The sequence below is a fragment of the Galeopterus variegatus genome, unplaced genomic scaffold (genome assembly GCF_000696425.1).
Source record: "Galeopterus variegatus unplaced genomic scaffold, G_variegatus-3.0.2 Scaffold2501, whole genome shotgun sequence".
NCBI classification, from domain to species: Eukaryota; Metazoa; Chordata; class Mammalia; order Dermoptera; family Cynocephalidae; genus Galeopterus; species Galeopterus variegatus.
In genome coordinates, this window is record NW_007728612.1 from 127,369 (window position 1) to 149,459 (window position 22,091).

The 22,091-nt window shown below is 37.6% G+C and overlaps 1 protein-coding gene across 4 annotated transcripts in view; it reads left to right on the forward strand.

The window, feature by feature from the left end:
• Nucleotides 1–22,091, forward strand: part of BTRC (beta-transducin repeat containing E3 ubiquitin protein ligase) — a 168,371-nt gene that overhangs the window by 117,773 nt on the left and 28,507 nt on the right. For all 4 annotated transcript variants that reach the window (XM_008581994.1, XM_008581996.1, XM_008581997.1 and 1 more), the window contains one exon: nucleotides 21,112–21,343. In XM_008581994.1, the coding sequence (XP_008580216.1) occupies nucleotides 21,112–21,343 (232 nt within the window). The remainder of the gene's footprint in view (nucleotides 1–21,111; nucleotides 21,344–22,091) is intronic.

Genomic DNA, 22,091 nt, shown 5'->3' on the forward strand with positions numbered 1-22,091 from the left:
AACAGCAAATCAACATACAAAAAGATGCTCAACTTAAATAGTGTTCAGGGAAATTTAAATTAAAAACACAATGTGACAACAATGTGAATAAACTTAACACAACTGAACTGCACACTTAGAAATGGTAAGATAGTAAATTTTATGTTCCATGTTTTTTAAACACAATTAAAAACAAACCCACAACATGATATGTGATACTGCTACACACCACCAGCATGCCACAATGAAAAAGCCAGACAGTTAATTGTTGGTTGGTAAGAAAAAGGAACAATGGAACTTTCATTCACTGCTGTTGGGGGATAAACTGGCAGAGTCTGGAAATTCCAATTCCCTTCTTTGTTACATACCCATTAGAACATATGTATTGTACATATTCATGAAAAGATATGTACAAGAATTTTTCTGTAGTGGTCAAAATCTAAAAGAAACCCAAATGTTCATCAATAGTAAAATGAATAAGTGAATTATGGTAATATATGTATAATAAAATATTACATATCAATGAGAATAAACAAATTGCAAATATTTTCTCCCACTCTGTATCCACACTTCTAATACCATACATTCATTTTGCCTGTTTTTGAGACTCTTATAAATCCATACAGTATGTATTCTTTTCTGTGTGATTACTTCACTCAGAGTAATGTCTTTAATAAGAGTCATTCACCTTGTTGCATATATTTGTAATTTGTTTATTCTCATTGATATGTAATATTTTATTATACATATATTACCATAATTCACTTATTCATTTTACTATTGATGAACATTTGGGTTTCTTTTAGATTTTGACCACTACAGAAAAATTCTTGTACATATCTTTTCATGAATATGTACAATACATATGTTCTAATGGGTATGTAACAAAGAAGGGAATTGGAATTTCCAGACTCTGCCAGTTTATCCCCCAACAGCAGTGAATGAAAGTTCCATTGTTCCTTTTTCTTACCAACCAACAATTAACTGTCTGGCTTTTTCATTGTGGCATGCTGGTGGTGTGTAGCAGTATCACATATCATGTTGTGGGTTTGTTTTTAATTGTGTTTAAAAAACATGGAACATAAAATTTACTATCTTACCATTTCTAAGTGTGCAGTTCAGTTGTGTTAAGTTTATTCACATTGTTGTCACATTGTGTTTTTAATTTAAATTTCCCTGAACACTATTTAAGTTGAGCATCTTTTTGTATGTTGATTTGCTGTTTGGATGTAAAGTGCCTGTTCAAGTCTTTTGCCCATTTTTATATTGTGTTTTATGTATTTTCCTTAAGGATTTGTTCTTTATAAATTCTGGATACAAATCTTTTGTCTGATGTATGAACTGTAAATATCTTTTCCTGCTCTGTGACTTGCCATTTCACTTTTTCAATGATGTCTATTGATAAACAGAGGTTCCTAAATTTTATTATCATCTAATTTATTGATCTTTGCCTTATATAGTTAATATTTTTACATTCTATTTAATATGTGCCTACCCCAATATCATGAAGATATTGTTATGTTTCTTCTAAAATTTTATTGTTTTAGGGCTGGCCAGTTAGCTCAGTTGGCTAGAGCATGGTGTTGGTAACACCAAGGTCAAGGGTTTGGATCCCCATACCAGCCAACCACTGTAAATAAATAAATAAATAAATAAATAAATTTTATTGCTTTACCTTTGATTTAGACCTACAGTTCATTTGATTTTTGTGTATGGTGTGAGATACAGGTGAGAATTCTTTCTCTTTTTCAATGTTATATCTAGTTAATCCAGCGCCATTTATTAAAATGTGTATTTCCCACTGCACTGGATTGTTTGCTCTGTCACAGATTATGTGACCATATGCGTATAGGCCTTTATCAAAATTTTTAACTCTGGTAGTAAGTCCTCCAGCTATTTTGTTATTCCTCAAGATTTTCTTGATTATTCTTAGCCATTTGCATTTCCAAATAAATTTTAGAATTGACTCATCAGTATCTACCATCTGTGTGACCTTTGCATTGTTTATTATAGCATTTGCACATTGAAGGTCCTATATATATATTTATATATATAGGCTGGCCAGTTAGCTCAGTTGTTAGAGAACACAGCCTTTTAACACCAAGGTCATGGATTCAGATCCCCAAACTGGCCAGCTGCCAAAACAAACAAAAAAGAGAGTGGTGAGGGGAGAGAGATAACACTGTATACAAAAAAAATTCCCCAAGTTATGGTTTCCTCTGATTTTTCCCAAAGCCTCTAGCCTGGTTCTACCAAGCTACTCTTACAATCTAAATCACATATTAAATTTTAATTCTTTACTTCACAGTTCTATCCCAATTCCATCAGCTAATGGTGGCCATACAAGTTAGTATATTTTTTAAATATTTCAATTCATATTTCCCCTTCCTGGGAAATTTGATATGAAGTTTCAGTTAAAACTCCAGTTTTAAAGTTTGGTGGGCAGGTCCTGATACAACCTGAATTGTTGAGATGGTTTCTTGGCACTAGAAAACAACAACATCTACCTTTATTGAGCATATATGTGCTAGACCCTGTTCTAAGCACTCGATATACATAACCTGTTATTTCTTACAGCAACCCTAGGAAATAGGTGGTATTAAGGTGAAAAAAATTGAGCCTGCTCAAGCCTACATAGTTCTTACATGGCAGACACAGGACATGGGCTTGGGCCTGTCTGATACTATGCAGTATTACTTCAAAATAATAATTTATTTTACGTCCTCCATAAGTGATGCCCTGGATTCTTGGTATTATCTTTAAGAATATATCCCCCAAATGTCTTGATGCTGTCTTTTGTCTCACCCTCAACCCCCATTCTCACTGCTACTCTCCTAGTTCCTGTTCATTTTGATATCAGCCCACTTTCCCAGCCTTACTTACTTACAATGTAAGCTCACTAGATTGCTTGCTATGAAAAAAATGTTATCACCATAGAAGATGATGCCACAGATTCTGCTTGTACTGTACTCATAACCTCTAATGAAACTTAATTCTTTCAAATGGAAATAGGGGCCCAGTGCTTGTCCATATTTATTTATTTATTATCGTAGCTAATATGTCACCTTGACCTTAAGGGCACTTGATGAACTTTGGAATCTGAAAGAAAAAGATCTCTATGATACAGCAGGCTATGGGCTATAATGCTGAAAATTAAACTGTCAGCGAACAGTAGCCATCTTACCATGACCGTTATAAGCTTGATAAAGCATTGAGAGGATTGCAGTAGAATTTTCATATCTATTTGCAGACTCTTCTTTTTGCCCTACAACTTTGATTTGGCCCTAAATAAGACCATTTGGTATATATAACTTTTCGTAAAGTAAAGGGATTTTTAATAAAGAGGTAAATTCATTTATCGACAATTTTCTAGAAAACCTTTTCTTAAATACTGGGAACTATGGGGAGGGATGGATGGGGAAATTATCAAGAGAGTAGATATGAAAAAAATGAGGCAGATTGAGACAGAAAACTTCAAGAAGGCATTTGGGCTTCAGATCCTAGTGTCACCTCTGAGGAAGGTTAAAACTTTAAAAGTTTTAAATCTTTAAATTATTAATTTTGGAATATTTTAAGCATGTAAAAAAGTCAGAGAATAATAATGTTACCTGTGTACCTGTCACTCAGAATAACAGCCTTTCTTTGCATTAAAAACTCAATTGTTTAGGAAAAGTTGACTTATTCTTAGGATTATGGAATATATTGCTTGCTCAAATAATATTATGGAAAAAATTTTTTTAATTTGAGTTACATAGTTAAACTCTAATATGCTGGGTTTTTTAGTTAGAAATGAATCTCTGGGGCCGGCCCAGTGGCGCACTGCTACAGTGCGCCGCTTGGGAAGCGCAGCGGCGCTCCCGCTGAGGGTTCAGATCCCACATACAGACTGGTTCCCGCTCACTGGCTGAGCGAGGCGTGGGAGCAACACCGAGGGTTGCGATCCCATTGCCGGTCCCGGTCCGGTACGGGCACGACACTGAGGGTTGCAGTCCGTTGCCGGACATGGAAAAAAAAAGAAAAGAAAAAAAAGAAATGAATCTCTGTTTTTTTGTTTTTGTTTTTTTTGTCTTTTTTCGTGTCCGGCAACGGATCGCAACCTTCAGTGTCGTGCCCGTACCCGAAAAAAAAAGAAATGAATCTCTGTTTTTTTGTTTTTGTTTTTTTTTGTCTTTTTTCGTGTCCGGCAACGGATCGCAACCTTCAGTGTCGCGCCCGTACCGGACCGGGACCAGCAACGGGATCGCAACCCTCGGTGTCGCCCCCGCACCTCACTCAGCCAGTGAGCGGGAACCGGTCTGTATGTGGGATCCGAACCCTCTGTGGGAGCACCGCCGCGCTTCCAAGCGGCGCACTGTAGCAGTGTGCCACCGGGCCGGCCCCTGAATCTCTGTTTTTAAATGTATTTACTCAACTCTAATTTACCATGAAACCAGATTATTGACTCAAAATATAAGCGCCAGACTGTCAGATGCCCACCCACCCACTGATTTTTCAGATGAGGTCCCATGCCAGTAGATAAAGACTTGCCCAAGGCCACATAACTAATCAGTCATTTAAACCGGGCCTAAATCTCTTTTACACTATCCTGCCTCAGTTTTACTGTGGGGCTATGTGAAAACGTGTGTCAACTGTAAGGAAATTTTTTCATGAATGGTTTGTTTCCAGAGTATCAAATTTCAGTTTGTATTTCTTAAATGGAAAAGAAAAATAGAGCAACTACAGAATGTTTGACACAGAAAAATTTCATGGGAGTTGATACCCTTGAGTTTCATACTTACCGTGGTCCATATGAGCATAAGCCACACCCAAGTGAAGGAAAATTAAGTTGGGTAATAAAAAAAAAAGGACTTTATAGAAACCATTTCCTGCCTTAAGAAAAGCCAGGTTCTGCAAAGAAAGAATACAATTCCTATTTCCAAACCAAGTGAACAAATATTGTGGATTTAACTATCTTCCTGATTTTCATATGCTTGCCCCACCTCCTTTCTCAGCAAATACACACTAAAGACGCCTGGACAGAGTTTGTCCTATTCGGGGGGCGGGGGGGGAATTCAATGTCTTTTCTCAGAAAGACCAAAGCTCTGCAATCTCTGGTCTATGAAACCCCATAAAAATGGTGCTCACGTGGGAGAAATGTAAATAATCTTAAAACAAAAATTTTTGAGAGAAAAGGGAGTTTTTCTGATAATTTTTTGAGAGAAAGGGGGTACGTGCTGATGACAGCCAGAATTTTAATCTGATTTCTGCCCTAGCTCTGTGTTTGCTGATTACTAAAACAAAGTCAAAATTCAAAAGGAAGCAAAATGTACTTTGTGCCTTACAGGATGTTAGCTCTTTGGTAGAAACCAATAAAGTGGATTTTAAGAATTAAAGTAATACACTGGTAGTCTTGTTAGCATTCTGATAATTACCTTACTGTTCTTCCTTCACTGAATTTGGGTGTTATGGAAATATGTTTTAACAATAGCTCTGAAAAGTTGGGGGGGGGGACAATGTGCGAATGTCCTTTATTCCATATTATAGAAAATACTTTGAGGTCTTCCTTTTGTTCTTTTCTATCTTCTCTAATTGTTTAGTTTCATTAAAATTAACATAGTATCGGGCCGGCCCGGTAGCGCACTCGGTAGAGTGCGGTGCCTGGGAGCGCGGCGCCGAGGGTTTGGATCCCATATAGAGACCAGTCAGCTCACTGGTTGAGCGCGGTGCAGGCGCGACACCGAGGGTTGCGATCCCATTGCCAGTCGCGGTATGGGCGCGACACCAAGGGTTGTGATCCCGTTACCGGTCACGAAAAAAGACAAAAAGGAAAAAAAGAAATTAACCTAGTATCAGTCATTATTATTTTTAGGCATTCAGTTTTACTTTGATTCTTAAATTTTTACATAGTAACATTTCACATATTTTATTACATTAAAATATAAAGGTCCAGGGTTCAATCATTGTACTGGCCAGTCAGAGAAGAAGAAAAAAAAAAAAAAAAGTTGAAACCAATCTTAGAAAATGGATTAAAGATTGGAGGGCATATGAGCAAAGCATCAATGTAGTGATAGTAGCATTTTTGTTGGTGAGAGAAGGGGATTCCCAATATGTTTATGTCACAAGGCCTTTTACTGTACTCCCAAAAAGCAATATCCACCTCTTACACTAGTTTGGATTAAAAATTCAGTTTGCCAAATATTTTTGAGCTGCTGATATGTAGATACAAGAGACTTAGGTCATAATCTCCGTCCTCCAGGGCTATAATTCTAGTTTAGTTTTTATTTTTTGTGTTTGGGGGCAGCTGGCCAGTATAGGGATCAAACCCTGGACCTTGGTGTTATTGGCACCATGCTCTAACCAACTGAGCCAACTGGCCAGCCTATAAATCTAGTTTGAAAGTGAAGTTTTCTGGACATAAAATTATTGTAAAAGCAGAGAAGATTGCATTTAATAAGGTATTTAAGGTAATTATAATTAGCATCTGTGTCGATTGTAATCCTTTCTAGTTAAAACCATGACAATTTATGGGGCCGGCCCGGTGGCGCACTGCTACAGTGTGCCGCTTGGGAATGCGGTGGCGCTCCCGCCGAGGGTTCGGATCCCACATACAGACCGGTTCCCGCTCACTGGCTGAGCGAGGTGCGGGCGCGGCACCGAGGGTTGCGATCCCGTTGCTGGTCCCGGTCCAGTACGGGCGCGACACTGAGGGTTGCGATCCGTTGCCGGACACGAAAAAAGACAAAAAGGAAAAAAAAAAAAAACCATGACAATTTATGCCCCTTGTGCTAAGTACTCTTCTAAATGCCTTTATATGTATTATCTTATTTTTATCCTAATGTTAACACTTCCAACTAAGTACTATAAGAATCACCATTTCATAGATGAGGAATTTGAGGTACAGAAAGGTTAAGTAACTTACCCAAGATCACACACCAAGTAAATGGTAGAGTTGGGATAGCAGTAGTGCCAAATCATGATGGTTATTTTTTACAATATCCTATTACATAAACATAAACTTCTTTAGAAGGACATTTGGGCTGGCTTCAATGTGGCACTTGTGGTCTTGGTACTCATAATCCTCTTTTGGTTAAAAAAAATGCATTTATCCATTTATGCAAAGTAATCCTGGTCTTCTACATTTAGTCTTGTCATTGACTTGGAGCTTCATTGTCATTAAAAAGAGGAAGTACCAGAATTTCATTTTAGGAAGCTATACAGTTGATATGTAATAACTGCAGTTTGAAATTTAGTCTGAACTCTACTAACTTACATGAATCTGAGCAAGTTATTTTGATCATCTCTGCTAAAAAACAGATGCTGCAACCAAACTAAGCTTTTGCTGGATAAATTAAGAAAACAATTACCAAAGTATTCCGGAGAGAAATGTCTTTAGTCCCTTGATGCTCCAAGGGTTATTAAAGTTTTACCTGCAGATAACCAAGACTTCCAGAAGTTACAAGTCATTTACTTCATTCACTGAAGCTAAGAGAGGCCTGTGCTGCTGCCTCATAGGATTATTTCTTGCTGCATTTAACATGCATTAACAAGCATTTGGAAAGAGTTGAATTTCTTCTAGAAAGCTGAGTTGGCTTCTTGAGATACTGTTTGTTTGTTTTGTCTTTTTTTGAGATCGGCCACACGGCACTCAGCCAGTGAGCGCACCGGCCATCCCTATATAGGATCCGAACCCGCGGGGGCGGGGGGGAGGGAGCGCTCCTGCGCTCCCAGCGCCGCACTCTACCGAGTGCGCCACAGGCTCGGCCCTTCTTGAGATACTGTTTAAACAATTCTTGTATTTTCCTAATCCAGGTTTTAGATAAAGCTTCTCAAAGGCTTTCTTCAGGAGCAAGTTTTACCAAGTCATTGAGACCTTTATATAGGACACAATAATCTAAGGATTAGAACACCAAAAGGAGAAGGGTGGTTTTTTCCATCTTTATTTAACACTGACTGTATTTTCCCCATGTTCTTTTTAATTGTATTTTAAGTGTGTCTCTGTTTTCCTCTGGCAGGCGATGCCTCCATCATCCCCTATAATATATGGTAGAACTTAACTTTCTTATGCTCAACAAAGGGAGGACATGAGGGAGAATTGGGGGGAAAAACTCTTAGTTTAAACTTTTACTATCACAAAAATTTTATTTTGGTAATATTAACATCATTTAACATCCAGATGAGCAACTCTATCTGAGGAAGTTATACAGAAAGAGCAACCAGATTCTAGACAATTAAACTTTATTACTCTGCCTGAAACATTAAGTAGTGATTTTAAAAATCATTTTTCATCTCCTCTCCCTCTTGATGTTTATTGTTTATTGTGTGGGAGAGGACCTATTTGCCCGACAAGCATATTGCTCCTCTTAGAGCAGGTGAGCTTGGTAATGCTGGGTCCCTTTTGCATTTGGTTATATTCATTCTGCTCCCCCCTTATCTCTCCCAACCTCCTTCCCCACGCCCCCCTTCACCTCTCCCCTAGCCATCTCCTTTCATCTCTTCTTCAGCCCGTCATTTCTTTCCCCTTCCTCATCTCTTCCCTACCTCTTCTTATTCCTCTTTCTCCTTTTTTCCTCATTTCTCACCCACCCCACCCCCTAGTCCCCACTCTCCTTTCCCTCATCACCACTTTTGTCATTCCTCTCCATCTCCTACTCTCTTCTCTAACCCCAGCATCTCCTCCTTCCTCTCCTGTCCCCTTCCCATTCTTGTCACTCTTCCCCTTCTCTTTACTTCCCCTCCTCACCCCTTCCTCTTCCCTCCTCTTCCTCCTCTTGCTTCCACTTCCTTCTACAGTCACAGAGGCCTGTAATTCTGTATCCTCCAGGATCAGATCTTGACTTCTCTAAGGTATTCAGCAAAGGAGATTAATTTTGCCTGCTCTGATTAATTTCATGTTATGAACAAAGAATCCTCTAGATGGCACAGAAATACCCTTCCCTCCCCACATACATTAAACAATTAGCTAATAATTCTTTTAAAAGACTAGGATGATATATACCCACGAAAATTGTGGGCATTGTCTATTTGTTGATAATGGAAGTTACAGGCAATTTTTATATTCTTTGTTCTTCTGCATTTTTCACATTTTCTAAAATGTGTCTATTATAAATACTGTTTTTCAGAACATCAATTGATCTTTCTTTGGTTGACCTCCCAATAAAGCCTTACTTAATTAGAGTAAAAACAAAACAAAGTGAATCAGATTTCACCTATGGTGAATATGAATTTGGTTCACTATTTCGATGTCCAGTTTTCCAAATCCTTTTGACTTTCAAAATGGTGGCCCTTTGGACTGCAGCATGAAGCCTTCAGCTCATTGGCAGTCTCGTAGCACATGATGGATACTAAATACAGTCATACAAGTTAGGCTTATAGACCTTTCCTGCCTTTCTCTGTCCTCCCCAAAATTTAGTTCATATTTTGTTTTTTATAACATTTCTATACTATGAGAGTGGTCAGTCTGATAGACCTGGCAATTTATATACAGATTTGCTTTCAGCCCTGTTGTCAGTCTTGGGGGTGAGGGAGACAGGCATTAATGAGCAGTAATTCTATTGTTGTTATACCTCATTGCTATACCTTGTCTATTGTCTTTGGTACTGATGGTTATAAAAGGCATAAAATTCATGCTATACCAACTATTTCACAGTTAAATGTTGAAATTCCAAGCTCAGATTCAAATTTTACCAAAAGGAAAACTTTCATCAGACTGTTTCCTTCTGGTTGACTAGCCTAGATGTGGAATGTGAATGTAAGACTAGGTGAAGTGTTCTAGACTAAGTTACTCATTTCCTGGCTATAGTGTTGTATTCATTGTTTCAAAAGGGTTAAATGGTGTATTTAGTGAATGGTTTTCTACCTGCAGGGGTTTTTGAAATGAGATCTAGGAATTCTGCAGTTAATTGAATTCTTCAGGCATGGACCCATGGTCATAGAAAAAATTTGAGTGAGCAAAATTCTCTTGCTTTGCTCCTACATATATAGCTCATATGGTGTCGTAGAAGTCCAGATTTAGTTTTTAAAAGGATTTTCTGCCTATTTATGCTGGTTGGACATTTTATATGATAAACATGACATTTTAAAAGATTTTACACAGTGTATTTGGTTCCTTGTGTTGCCCTTCTCCCTGTTTTTTCTTCTTCTCTCACTTGCCCAAATCTGCATCACTGGTGCTTTCTTCCGGTTTTTTCCCATGTTGTAAGCAAAGTTTTAACAGTACGTAGAAAGTTAACTGCCTGGAGTCTTTTAAATATAAGTAACACGCAACCAGTAATAAGCTGTCGGTTGTTTTTTTGCTGCCTGCAAAGAAACATAAACACAGCTCTCATTTCTGGCAGGTTTTTACTGTCAGAGTTTCTCCTATTATATTTATCTTACAATTTGCCAGGGGGTGAAGTTATTAAGTTTTAGCAGCAGCCATCGATCAAGTTCACAAGTTAACACGATAAAGGCTCTGTGCCGCTCCGATCCGGGGAAATGATGATCCTCACTCGGTAATTAACTAAATGAGAAAGTTAAATCTTACTTGAGAGCTGGGAGAGATGAAAGAGAGGTGTTTGTCAGTTTCTCAGTGGAAATTAGAAGCAGTTTTCTGCAATTCCCTAAGCTGCTGCTCTGTCATATTTTACATAAGCACTGGGAAAACGTCTTGTAATTAGTGCTGTCATGGAAGGTTTTTTTTTTTTGCTGAAGGATGTTGGAATAATTCATTAGATTATCAAGAAAGGCTTGTGTCCTGAAATGATTAGCACAGTGAAATTTAAACCATTAACGATAACAAGTTTAGAGCTTGCTGCAGTGCAGAGGCACCCGGGGTATGTTTGTGCCTATTTCAATCATTTCTTATAATTAAACATTATGTCCTTTTCCCGCCATCACTAGGACCCCTCCAAAAATGCTTTTAAGGTGGCACTGTCTACATTAGTGGGTTTATCAGCCTTGGAGGTGTGTGCAGTTAGTAGCTATAATCAGCAGTAAATTAAACTGCTGTGAATTTCTTGGTTTAGAACAAAAGATCCTATCACCCTGTAAGCTATAAAGCTGCAATGAGGGAGCCCACTAAAGAAACAAGAGTCTCAGTTTTGAAACCTAAAAATTTTAAGTGACTATTCTGTCTTTTTAAGCCAAAAATCAGGACATAACCAAAATGGCCTTGATTTTGGTGAACTTTATATATGGTTTTTTCTATAGTTAGCAAATAGAAAAAAAGATTAGTAGGTGTCCAGTTTTTAAATAATTGTATATACTGGAACATTATGAGTTCATTTCCTATTGAGTTTTATTTAAAAGAATTGAAATGATTGCTAGCTTTTACTTGTTGTTTATTAAAAATCAGTTAGGTTTATATCGTGAACTTTCCCTCTGCTGACAAATCTGCCCCTTCCTGTCTTCCACATGCACTAATCAGATCTGACATATTTATGAGTTCACCTAATATGTAATCATATTTAGTAGAAGCTGTTAAAATATTAATACAATAATCCCACTGAGAAATGTGGTGTTTATTTCTGCTGAAGTGAATGCCCCATTCTATACGTACAGCCATCTTTTTCTTTTCATCTGGACTCCCACTCGCCACCCTACCCCAAAAAAAGATAATGAACTACTTCTTTGGTCACTGAAAGTTACAAAGCTTTTTTAAGAACGAAAAATTAAAATGTTAAAAGTTATAGTCCATCTTTTGAACATACCTTTTCCTGCATGTTCAATTTATGGCCAAATTTTTTCAATTTCTTTTGAAATCTTCTATAAGAATGCCCAGGTGCCAATGGCTCTATCCCTTGTGGATTCTTTTTCTTTTCTACCCTAGCTTTTTTGGGAATTGTAGAGTTGTTCTGGGTCTTCCTGCTATCACTATCTTCATCCCTAAGTGTGCTTACTTATTTTTTTTACCCTCCTATTCAAAATGTAGACAGTCCCATTCTCAGTTAAACCAAGATAATGTTGACTTTTATAAAAAAAAGGGGGGGGGGAAATTGAAGGAAAATGATAGAAAAAAGAACTTTAAAATTAATGTTTTGAGATTCTTAATTTAACTAAAGCCTTGCAATAGCCTATAGAGAATATAAAAACATTTCTTCCTTTCCCCCTCAAAACTCTTGCAAGTTTTGATTTGTTTCTCTTAGCCACAGGAGCAAGAAACCTGGTTCTCTCCCCGTTAGGATAATGTACCAAACTAAATATCTAAAGGACCAGCCTTAATGAAGAAGTAAATCATTATACTCAAATAAATGTGTGTTATAACACAGACTTAGAATTCTTAACAGGCCCTTTCTCCTTATTCCTCTTTTGTGAGAGTGAAATACCTTTTTTCTAAATACTTCCTAATCTGCCCTTCTAATCCTAGTCATGATCACCTTTTGCCTGGATTATTTTACCAGCTTTCTAATTCCTTTTCTTTTCTTTTTTTTGGGGGGGGCAGCTGGCCAGTATGGGAATTTGAACCTGTGACCTTGGTGTTACAAGGCTATGTTCTGACCAACTGAGCTGACCAGCCAGCCATTATCAGCTTTCAAATTGGTCTTCCTTCCTCTCCTCTTACAACTTGCTCTTGTTACCCCCTCCCCACCTTCCCAGTTCCCAGTCTGTTTTCTGTGTGGCAGCTAGTGTAAATATTTCTAAGGCACAAATCATGTGATGTCATCCTTGACTACTTCAAAACCTCCAGGCACTCTCCTTTACACTTCACATGAAATCCAAATTCCTTACCATGGCCCAGAAGGCCTTATATGATCTGGCCCCAGGCCACCTCACTTTCCACCACTCTCCCTCTTATTCTCTCTGCCCCAGCCACACTGGCTTCCTTTCAGTCTTTCATTTGAACACGTTTGCACTTGTTCTACTTCTGTCTGGAAGACTCTTCCCCCAGATCTGCACAAGACTGACGTTTTTCATCATTCATATCTCAGCTCAAATATCACCTCCTTCAGAGTCATTTCTTAACTACCCCAATTAAAGTAGGCTGCCTATTCATTCCCTATTTCATCTTACTTTGTTTTCTTCACAATCCTTATTGATTTTTGAAATTAACATATTTATTTATATGTTCTCCCCCAACTCCTCCCCAGAGAAGGCAAAGAAACTGTGTGTCTGTTCACCAGTTTCCCTAGCACCTAGTAAAGTGCCCAGCTCCGAGTAACACTCAATAAATTGTTGTTGATTGGTTGATAACACTAAAGTTCCACCCTTAGACACTATTCTTGTCGTGTTCTTCCTAGGCTGCAGCCTCATCCCCAACACAGTCCTTGCCCATTTTTTTCTTAATATAATTCATCATCTTAATCATGATGTCCCCTTTCCCCTACCACAGTTTTCAGTGCCAGAGCCTTTCCTCAAAGCCCTTCTCAAAGAAAGCCAAATAGAATTCTTGAGTGTATTTTATCATTTGCATCTCCCTGGTCGTAAATACTCTCTTCATCTAGTTCTTGCAGCCCCATTTCCAAAAAGTGTCCACTGTCTGGAACTGGAACATTTTTCTTTCTCTGTCTACTGCACTCTTCCTTTTGGTTAAAACAAGGGTTTTTTTGCCTGCAGACTAGAAGCATCTGTCATTTCACCATCAAGTGTAGCCAGTCCATGATGTATTTTCCCACCTATACATAATACAGTTAGCAAAGTCAGCACACTTAATACTACAGTGGTGGTGGTTAGGCCAGAAGGTGTCTTCAAGGGTATATATTTCCCTCCTGGCTCAGGCTGCAGCTTCAGAGAAATTCATGGCAATTTTGAAAGTGGTACATGTAATGTATTTTTGGGGTGTGGGGGAGAGAATGTTAGCCCTTAGCCTTTGAGGACTAAGCTGGAGGACAGTTCTATAAATACTTAACTCTTTTCATTTTCTGTGCTTGTCACCTACCGCTTATTTCTTTCTGTCTTTCTTTTGGAGACAACTGTTCACTGTAAATGAAAAAGCAAAAGAGGAGATGTTCAGGCAAGGTGGAAAGTTAGTGTTACCATTAAACTGAGGCTGTTTGTCAGCTTTCCTAGATATTTGAACAGTAGCGGCTGAGTCATCAAGCTTTTGTTGGGAAAGCCAAATCAATTCTACCACCACCAGTAACCATTACCCCCTCTCCCATGTACCCTAATATATAACCTTTTGATTTTTTAATAATTGAACTTTTTTACTGTGCCCTTGTGGGTTTTCAAAAGTTCTCAAATTGAAAATTTTGCTGCATTTACTTTAGACATTTGTAGAAAGTCTATGGGAGAATGGTAGAGAAAAGAGACTTGAAAACAAAGACCTTTATCTTCAGAGTTCTCTACAAATGTAACATCTTAGTTACAATGAAACTAATATTAAAGTGGTTTTTATCCTTAGGAGTACTCTATTCTTAGTTTTTTAAACATCAACTTTATTAAGATATAATTTATATACAATAAAGTACACCCATTTTAAGTGTATAGTTCAATGAATTTTGGCAATTGTATACACAGTCAAGATATAGAATATTTTCATTGCCCCAAAAAGTTCCCTTGTGACCTTCCCCAACCAATCCCACCCCCACATCCAGCCCCAGGCAACCACCAATCTGTTTTTATCACCAAAAATTAGATTTGTTGTTCCTAGAGTTTTATATAAGTAGACTCATAAAGTAGATACTCTTTTGTGCCTGGTTTCTTTCATTCAACATGTTTTTGAGATTCATATTTGTCATTTTGTATATCCGAAGTTCATCCGTTTCATTGCAGAGTACTCTTCCATTGTACGGATACACCACAATTTATCAGTTCATCTCTTGATGGGATTTTGGATTATTACAAATAAAGCAGCAGTGAACATTAATGTACAAGTCTTTGGGTAGAACTGTGTTTCACTTTAGTGGGGTAGATAGATACCTAGGCGTGAAATTGCTGGGTCATATGGAGAGTAAGTATATGTTGAACTTTGCGAAAAACTATCAATCTGTTTTCCAAAGTGGTTGTACCATTTGACATTAGTGGCAGCAATGTCTGAGAGACCTAGTTGCTCCTCATTCTTGTCAGTACTTGGTATGGTCAGTCTTTTTCATTTTAGCCATATTGGGAAGTACAGAGTCATGTTTCATGATTTTAATTTGCATTTCCCCAGTGACTAATGATGTTGAACATCTTTTTATATGCTTATTGGCCATCGTGGATTTTTTTTGTGAAGTGTCCAAGTCTTCTGCTCATTAAAAAAAAAAAAAAAAACAGGGTTATATATTTTCTTATTATTGAGTTCTAAGAGTTCTTTATATATTCTGGATACAAAACCTTTGTCAAACACATTTATAGTAGTTCCCCCTTATCTACTATTTCCTTTCCATGATTCCAGTTACCTGCGGTCAACCATGGCCCAAAAATAAATGCGTACAATTCAATAATATATTTTGAGAAATCATATTCACATAACTTTTATTACAGTGTATTGTTATATTGTATTATTAATTATTGTTAATCTGTCACTGTACTTAATTTATAAATTAAACTTTATCATAGGCATTATATATAGAGGAAAAAATAGCACAGTATATATAGGGTTTGGTACCATCCATGGTTTTGGGCATCTACTAGGGGTCTTGGACTATATCCCCTGCAGATAAGGGGGGGACTACTATATTGCAAATATTTTCTCCCAGTGTGTAGTTTGTCTTTCTATTTTCTTAACTGTTTCTTTTGGAAATAAGTTTTAAATTTTGCCACATACCATTCTATTAATTTTTTTCTTTTATATTTTTTGCCTGTCCCTCAGATACCAAGATTTTCTCCTATGTTTTCTAGAAGTTTTATAATTTTAGCTTATACATATAAGTCCAGAACTCACTTGTTAATTTTTGTATATGGCATGAAGTAAGGAACGAGGTTCATTTTTTTCTGTATGGATATCCAATTCATTCAACATCATTTGAGTTATTCTTGAAAATCAATTGGCCATGTGTCAGTCTATTTCTGGACTCTATTCTGTTCCATTGATCTATTTTTGTTCTTATATCAAAGCCACACTGGTTTGATTACTACTACACGTTTTGAAATTCAGTAGTATAAGTCTTCTATCTTTTTTGTGTTCCCAGGAGTATTTTGGTTAAGTTTAGGTCCTTCGCATTTGCCTACAAATTTTGGAATCAGCATGTCAGTTGGCTTGCTGAGATTTTAATTGATATCGTACTAACTGTATACATCAATTTGGAAAGAATGAACATCTTAATATTGAGTCCAGTGTATGAACACTGTATTTCTCCATATATTTAAATCTTTTTGTGAATTTCCCTCAGCAGTCTTTTAATTTTTCAGTATACAGATGTTACATATATTTTGTCAAACATATTCCTAAGTATTATATGTTTTTTATGCCACTGAAAATTGTATATGCAGATGGTTTTCAAAAATATATATATATATATATTAAATGAAACGAATATAGTGATTACTTTTAAGGTGGCTGATGACCTGAAAAGGGAGCTTATGAGGCTCATAATGGTCTTTTTCTTGACTGAGTGCTGGTTACATAGGTGTGCTCACCATGTGAAAATTCAACGAGCTGTACACTTAAGATCATGCACTTTTATGTATATACTCGTTTGTCACTTATTGATAGGGATATGTTCTCAGAAATGTCGTTAGATGATTTCATCATTGTGCAAACATCATGGAACGTACTCACACAAACCTAGATGGTATAGCCTACTACACATCTAGTCTATATGGTTTAGCCTATGGCTCCTATACTACAAACTTGTAGAGCATGTTACTGTACTGAATACTGTAGGCAGTTGTAGCACAATGGTAAGCATTTGTGTATCTAAACATATCAGAACATAGAAAAGGTAAAGTAAAAATGGTATAAAAGATAAAAAATGTTACACCTGTATAGGGCACTTACTATGAATGGAGCTTGCAAGACTGGGAGTTGCTCTGGGTGAGTCAGTGAGTGAGTGGTGAGTGAATGTGAAGGCCTAGGACATTACTGTACACCCCTCTGGCTTTATAATGCTGTACACTTAGGCTACACTAAACTTATTAAAAAATAGCAATTGCACTACAATGTTATGACAGCTACAATATCACTAGGTGAAAGGAATTTTTCAACTCCATTAAAATCTTACAGGACCTCTGTTGTATATGTGGTCCAGCATTGACCAAAATGTTGTTCTGTGGTGCATGAGTGTATTATACTTAAATGAAAATGGAAATGGAGAATTATATATTACATAATGAGAAAGAAGGATATATGTTCAAAAAGAGGGGAAAACCCAATTCCAACAGTATCATAAATTCATTAAGAGTGTTGATTTATTGAGTACTCCACTGTGTGCTAAGTGGTGTGCTAAGAATGCTTTTCATAGGTTTTTTATTTGATCCTCACAAAAACCCAGTGAAATAGATTCTGTTGTTATCCGCATTTTATAGATGAGGGAAATAGAGACTCAGAAAGATTAAGGTATTTATTCCACGTCACACAGCTGATAAATTGAGGAGCTAGAATTTGTAACCAGGTTGTTTTCTTCAAGGCCAAAGCTTTTAAAACAATGTAATATGAGGTAGTGGTTAAGAGTAACCCATTTGAAGTAATAGGACCTCGGGTATGTGTCTTTCTACCTCACAAGGAAGTACTCTTGTTTTGAGGGGTGATGACTAAAATGCAGTACCAGCTAGAATAGCCCAGAACAGTTAGTAAATACATGAAAGCTCTGTTTATACTTCATTTCTAACAGCCAAAAGTTTTAAGTCCCATTTATAATTTTATCATTGAAAGCATAAGAAAGTCTTGACTGAATTTTAGCTCCTGTAACAGGATAACCAAACTTGTTAAATCCTTAGGCAGTTTTATCTGTTAACAGTCTGACAGCCACTGATCAAAGCATGACTCCCCATAATTATAGAAATACCTGGTTTATTTAAAGTATAAGTAGAGTCATTTCATTAACTTGCTGATTTTTCTTTTCTGTTGCTGGCATTTCTGGTCTTTAACCAGAAAACAGTATTCTCATAGCACCCAACTCAGGTTCACTTCCACCTTTTAAAAGACAAAGGGCAGGGCTTGCCAGTTGCTCAGTAGTTTAGAGTTCAGATCCCATACTGGCCAGCTGACACAAACAAACAAACAAAAAAGACAAAGGGCAAATATGTAAAAGATGATGGACTGGGAGGTTTTGGTTGTTGGGATGAGAAGTGGCATTTGGTCAAGTTTGTAAACCCACCTATTTGTTAGCTCTCTAAATCCTACTCCACATTTCATGAGTTTTCCTTTTCTGAGATGCAAACAAATAACCTGCACAAAAAGCAGTTCTGAAGTCCCCCAAGGCCTGTGTCCAACAAGGTTCTTATTAATAATTTTTAGTCTATATCATAGACAACAGTGGCATTTATGCTAGAAAACTTCCAGCATTACACCAGGACTTGCTGTTTACAGGTGTCAGCTCTTTCTGTGTAAAGAGAATGGCTTAATATCATTCTTGAAAATATACTTTCAGCTATGTGTCAGAAACCAGTTGTAAAGGGGCCTGCATATAGATGTAACATTTAGAAAATAAGTCAAGTCGGCCTTAAATAGCAGAAGTGGGCTATCCAAATTTGGTACAGTTTTACGGCATGTTCCATATTCAGCGTGTCTAGTCAGGGATACTCTATAGTAAGACCGGTCTCCCTGCCAAATTGGGGTTGCCTCAGACAAATATGCCGAAAATTCATCAACTGACTTTGAAAGGTACCCAGTTGTACCAATTTGTGGTTATTTTCTAAGGAAAATCATACTCTCTTCAGAGCAGCAAAAGTTTATTTCTGAACCTTCTCCTAGTGTTCCCCAGCTTCAAACTTGGGTATTATCCTTGTCTCCTCTTTTTTTCTCATATCCATATTCAGTCTCTCAGCAAATCAATTGGACCTGCCTTCAAAATATATGCTGAACCCCAATTATTTCTTACCACCTCTATAGCTACCACTCTAGTCCAAAAGATTGTTGAGGTAGTCTCTTAGGTGGCCTTCTTATTTCCATTCATATCTGCTATAGTCTGTTCTCCACACAGCAGTGATCCTTTTAAGAGGTGTCAGATCATGTCAATCTCATGCTGCTTGTGCTTCTCCATATGGCCTCTCTCCCTACATAGCTTCTCATCTTCAAGGCTCTAAGGAGGAGTGAGCAAAAGTTGCCAGGGCTTAGCCGTCCCAGATTCAAAGGATAGGACTTTGTGTAACTTTCTCCACATTGTTAGTCAAAGCCCAGATTCAAAGGATAGGACATAAATTCCACTTCCTGGTGGGAGGAACAGCATTCATGTAGAGGGAAGGCTAGAATTGTTTGGGGCTGTCTTTGGAGATTAGTTATCACTACCTAAATGATCTGAATGATTTGGCTCAAACTACTTCTCCAACCTTATTTCTCCTTCTTAGTTCACTCGGTTCCATCCACACCAGGTGTTCTTGTTTCTTGAACACGCCAGACAGACTAACACCCAAGACCTTTGGTCTCAAACTTCCCACTGCCTAGAACATTCTTCCCTCATGTATCAAAATGTCTAGTTCCCGGGCCGGCCTGGTGGCGCACTGCTACAGTGCGCCGCATGGGAACGCAGCGGTGCTCCCGCCGAGGGTTCGGATCCCACATACAGACTGGCGGCTCACTGGCTGAGCGAGGTGCGGGCGCAACACCAAGGGTTGCGATCCCATTGCCAGTCCCAGTCCGGTACGGGCGTGACACTGAGGGTTGCGATCCATTGCCGGTCACGAAAAAAGACAAAAAGGAGAAAAAAAAAAATGTCTAGTTCCCTCATCTCTTTTGTGTCTCAATTAAGTGTCAGCTCTTTAGGGAAATTCTCTTACCATGTAGACTTAAGTAACTATATCGGTTTTTTTCTAATTTCTGCATAACAAATCACTACAAACTTGGCAAGTTAAAACAACACTCATTTATTAGCTTATAGCTCTGTAGGTCAGAAGTCTGGCACAGAGTGGCTGGGTTCTCTGCTCAGGATATCACAGAGCTAAAATCAATCAAGATGTTGGCTGAGCTGGGTTCTCATCTGGAAGTTAGAAAATCCTCTTCTCAGCTCATTCTTTATGTTGGCAAAATTCAGTTCCTTGCCATTGTAGTACTGCGGTCCCCGTTTCCTCCCTGGCTATCGGCTAGGATCCACTCTCAGCTCCTAGAGGATGCCCACATTCCTTGCCGTGTGGCTCCCTTCCTCATCTGCAACCAGTCTGAGAAACTCTGTTTTTAAAGGCCTCTTGTGATTAGGTCAGTCCCATCTGCATAATCTCCCTACCTTAAGGTCAACCTATTTGGGCTCTTATTTTAATCACAGCAGTACTTACATTAGTGTTTGTTTGAATAACTGAGAGAGAAGGTATGTGTATACCAGGAGTCAAGAATCTTGGGGGACCATCCTAGAATATTGCCTACACAATAACATACACTTTTTTTTGTTCTCTTTGTCTTACTTTGTTTTTCTTCACAGCAGTATCTACATTATATTATCTATTTATTGCTTATGTTTTTAATGTGTCTCCCATGCTAGAATATATGTTTATGATGATAGACACAAGGTTATTTTGTTTATTGCTGTATTCCTAGCACCAAGGACAGTGTTTGGCATATTGTAGATGCTCAGTAAGTACTTGCTGAATGAATCAATTAATAAAGACTTTCTGACATACAATTTTGCTGCCTGTGGAGATGGGAGTTTTTGGAAGGAAAAGGGTAGATTGAGCGTATGAGTGTTATTTAAGCTTTATTTCCAAAGGTACCACAGAGTGTCAGAATATTCATTGTCCTTTCTTTGCATGGAGAACTTCTTACTTCTTTTGACTATTGAAAACCAAGTTGTGGACAAATAATTATGTAAATGTCCATTAACTGGTGTATACAAGAAAAATCAAATTATCTTTTTGCTCGCTAGTAATAATAACTTTAACTTTCTTTCTGCTTTCGGATTTCATCAGTATATCTCTGGATAATAAGAATGTCTTCCTAAGAACTTTTGGAAATGGATGCTTAGTCTTCTGACAATACACCTGATTTACCAACTTACTGTAGTATTTCTGTGGCTTTCCATGTAGTTGCTGTTCACAAATGCCCAATTACTAATAGAATAATAATGGGCTCAATCATGTAACATAGCATGCCAGGCCAGAAGATTATGTGTATTTCCCTCATTTTCAGTACTTATTGCTATGTTTTTTTTAAATCCCTCCCTTCTGCAGACAAAACTTGCTAATGGCACTTCCAGTATGATTGTGCCCAAGCAACGGAAACTCTCAGCAAGCTATGAGAAGGAAAAGGAACTGTGTGTCAAATATTTTGAGCAGTGGTCAGAGTCCGATCAAGTGGAATTTGTGGAACATCTTATATCCCAAATGTGTCATTACCAACATGGACACATAAACTCGTATCTTAAACCTATGTTGCAGAGGGATTTCATAACTGCTCTGCCAGGTATGTCTACTGATGTTTGTAAACCATTAATTTGCCACAAAGTTAATGAAACTGGATCTTCAGCTATATATATCTTTTTAAAAATATTTGCTGGCTTGATTTTTTTACAAATTGAATCCTTTAATTGCACCTTTTTGGAATAAATACAAATAAATAAATAAATAAAGAACTTTCTTTTCCCTATCTTCTTATCTTATGCCCTTCTATTTACCTTATTTTTACCTGAATGTAGGCATTATCTGGTTTGAGGTGTGTCTTTTACAATGTATCTTAGTTTCAAGATATGTTAACTTATGTACTTGGATTTATATTTCTATGTGAATTTATCAACAGAATATTTAAATCCTAGGGATAAATAGGAAACAGTTTTAATTGAGTATTTTAGAAAGAAGGGTAGGTATTTCAGGAGCCTTGTTTTAATGTTAAATATATATAAATATTGTGTTACATATATATATAATAATACTTAAAATACTTTGGGTTTTTTTCTGAATGCTTAATGGTGATCCAGGATGCTACAAAGGCATCAGTATTGGGGGAAATGCTCTCTCAGAAAAATATAAGGTTCTCATATGCATTAAAAAGTTTATCTTTGGGCCGGCCCGGTGGCGCACTGCTACAGTGCGCCACTTGGGAGTGTGGCGGGGCTTCCGCTGAGGGTTCAGATCCCACATACAGACTGGTTCCCGCTCACTGGCTGAGCGAGGCGCGGGAGCAACGCCGAGGGTTGCGATCCCGTTGCTGGTCC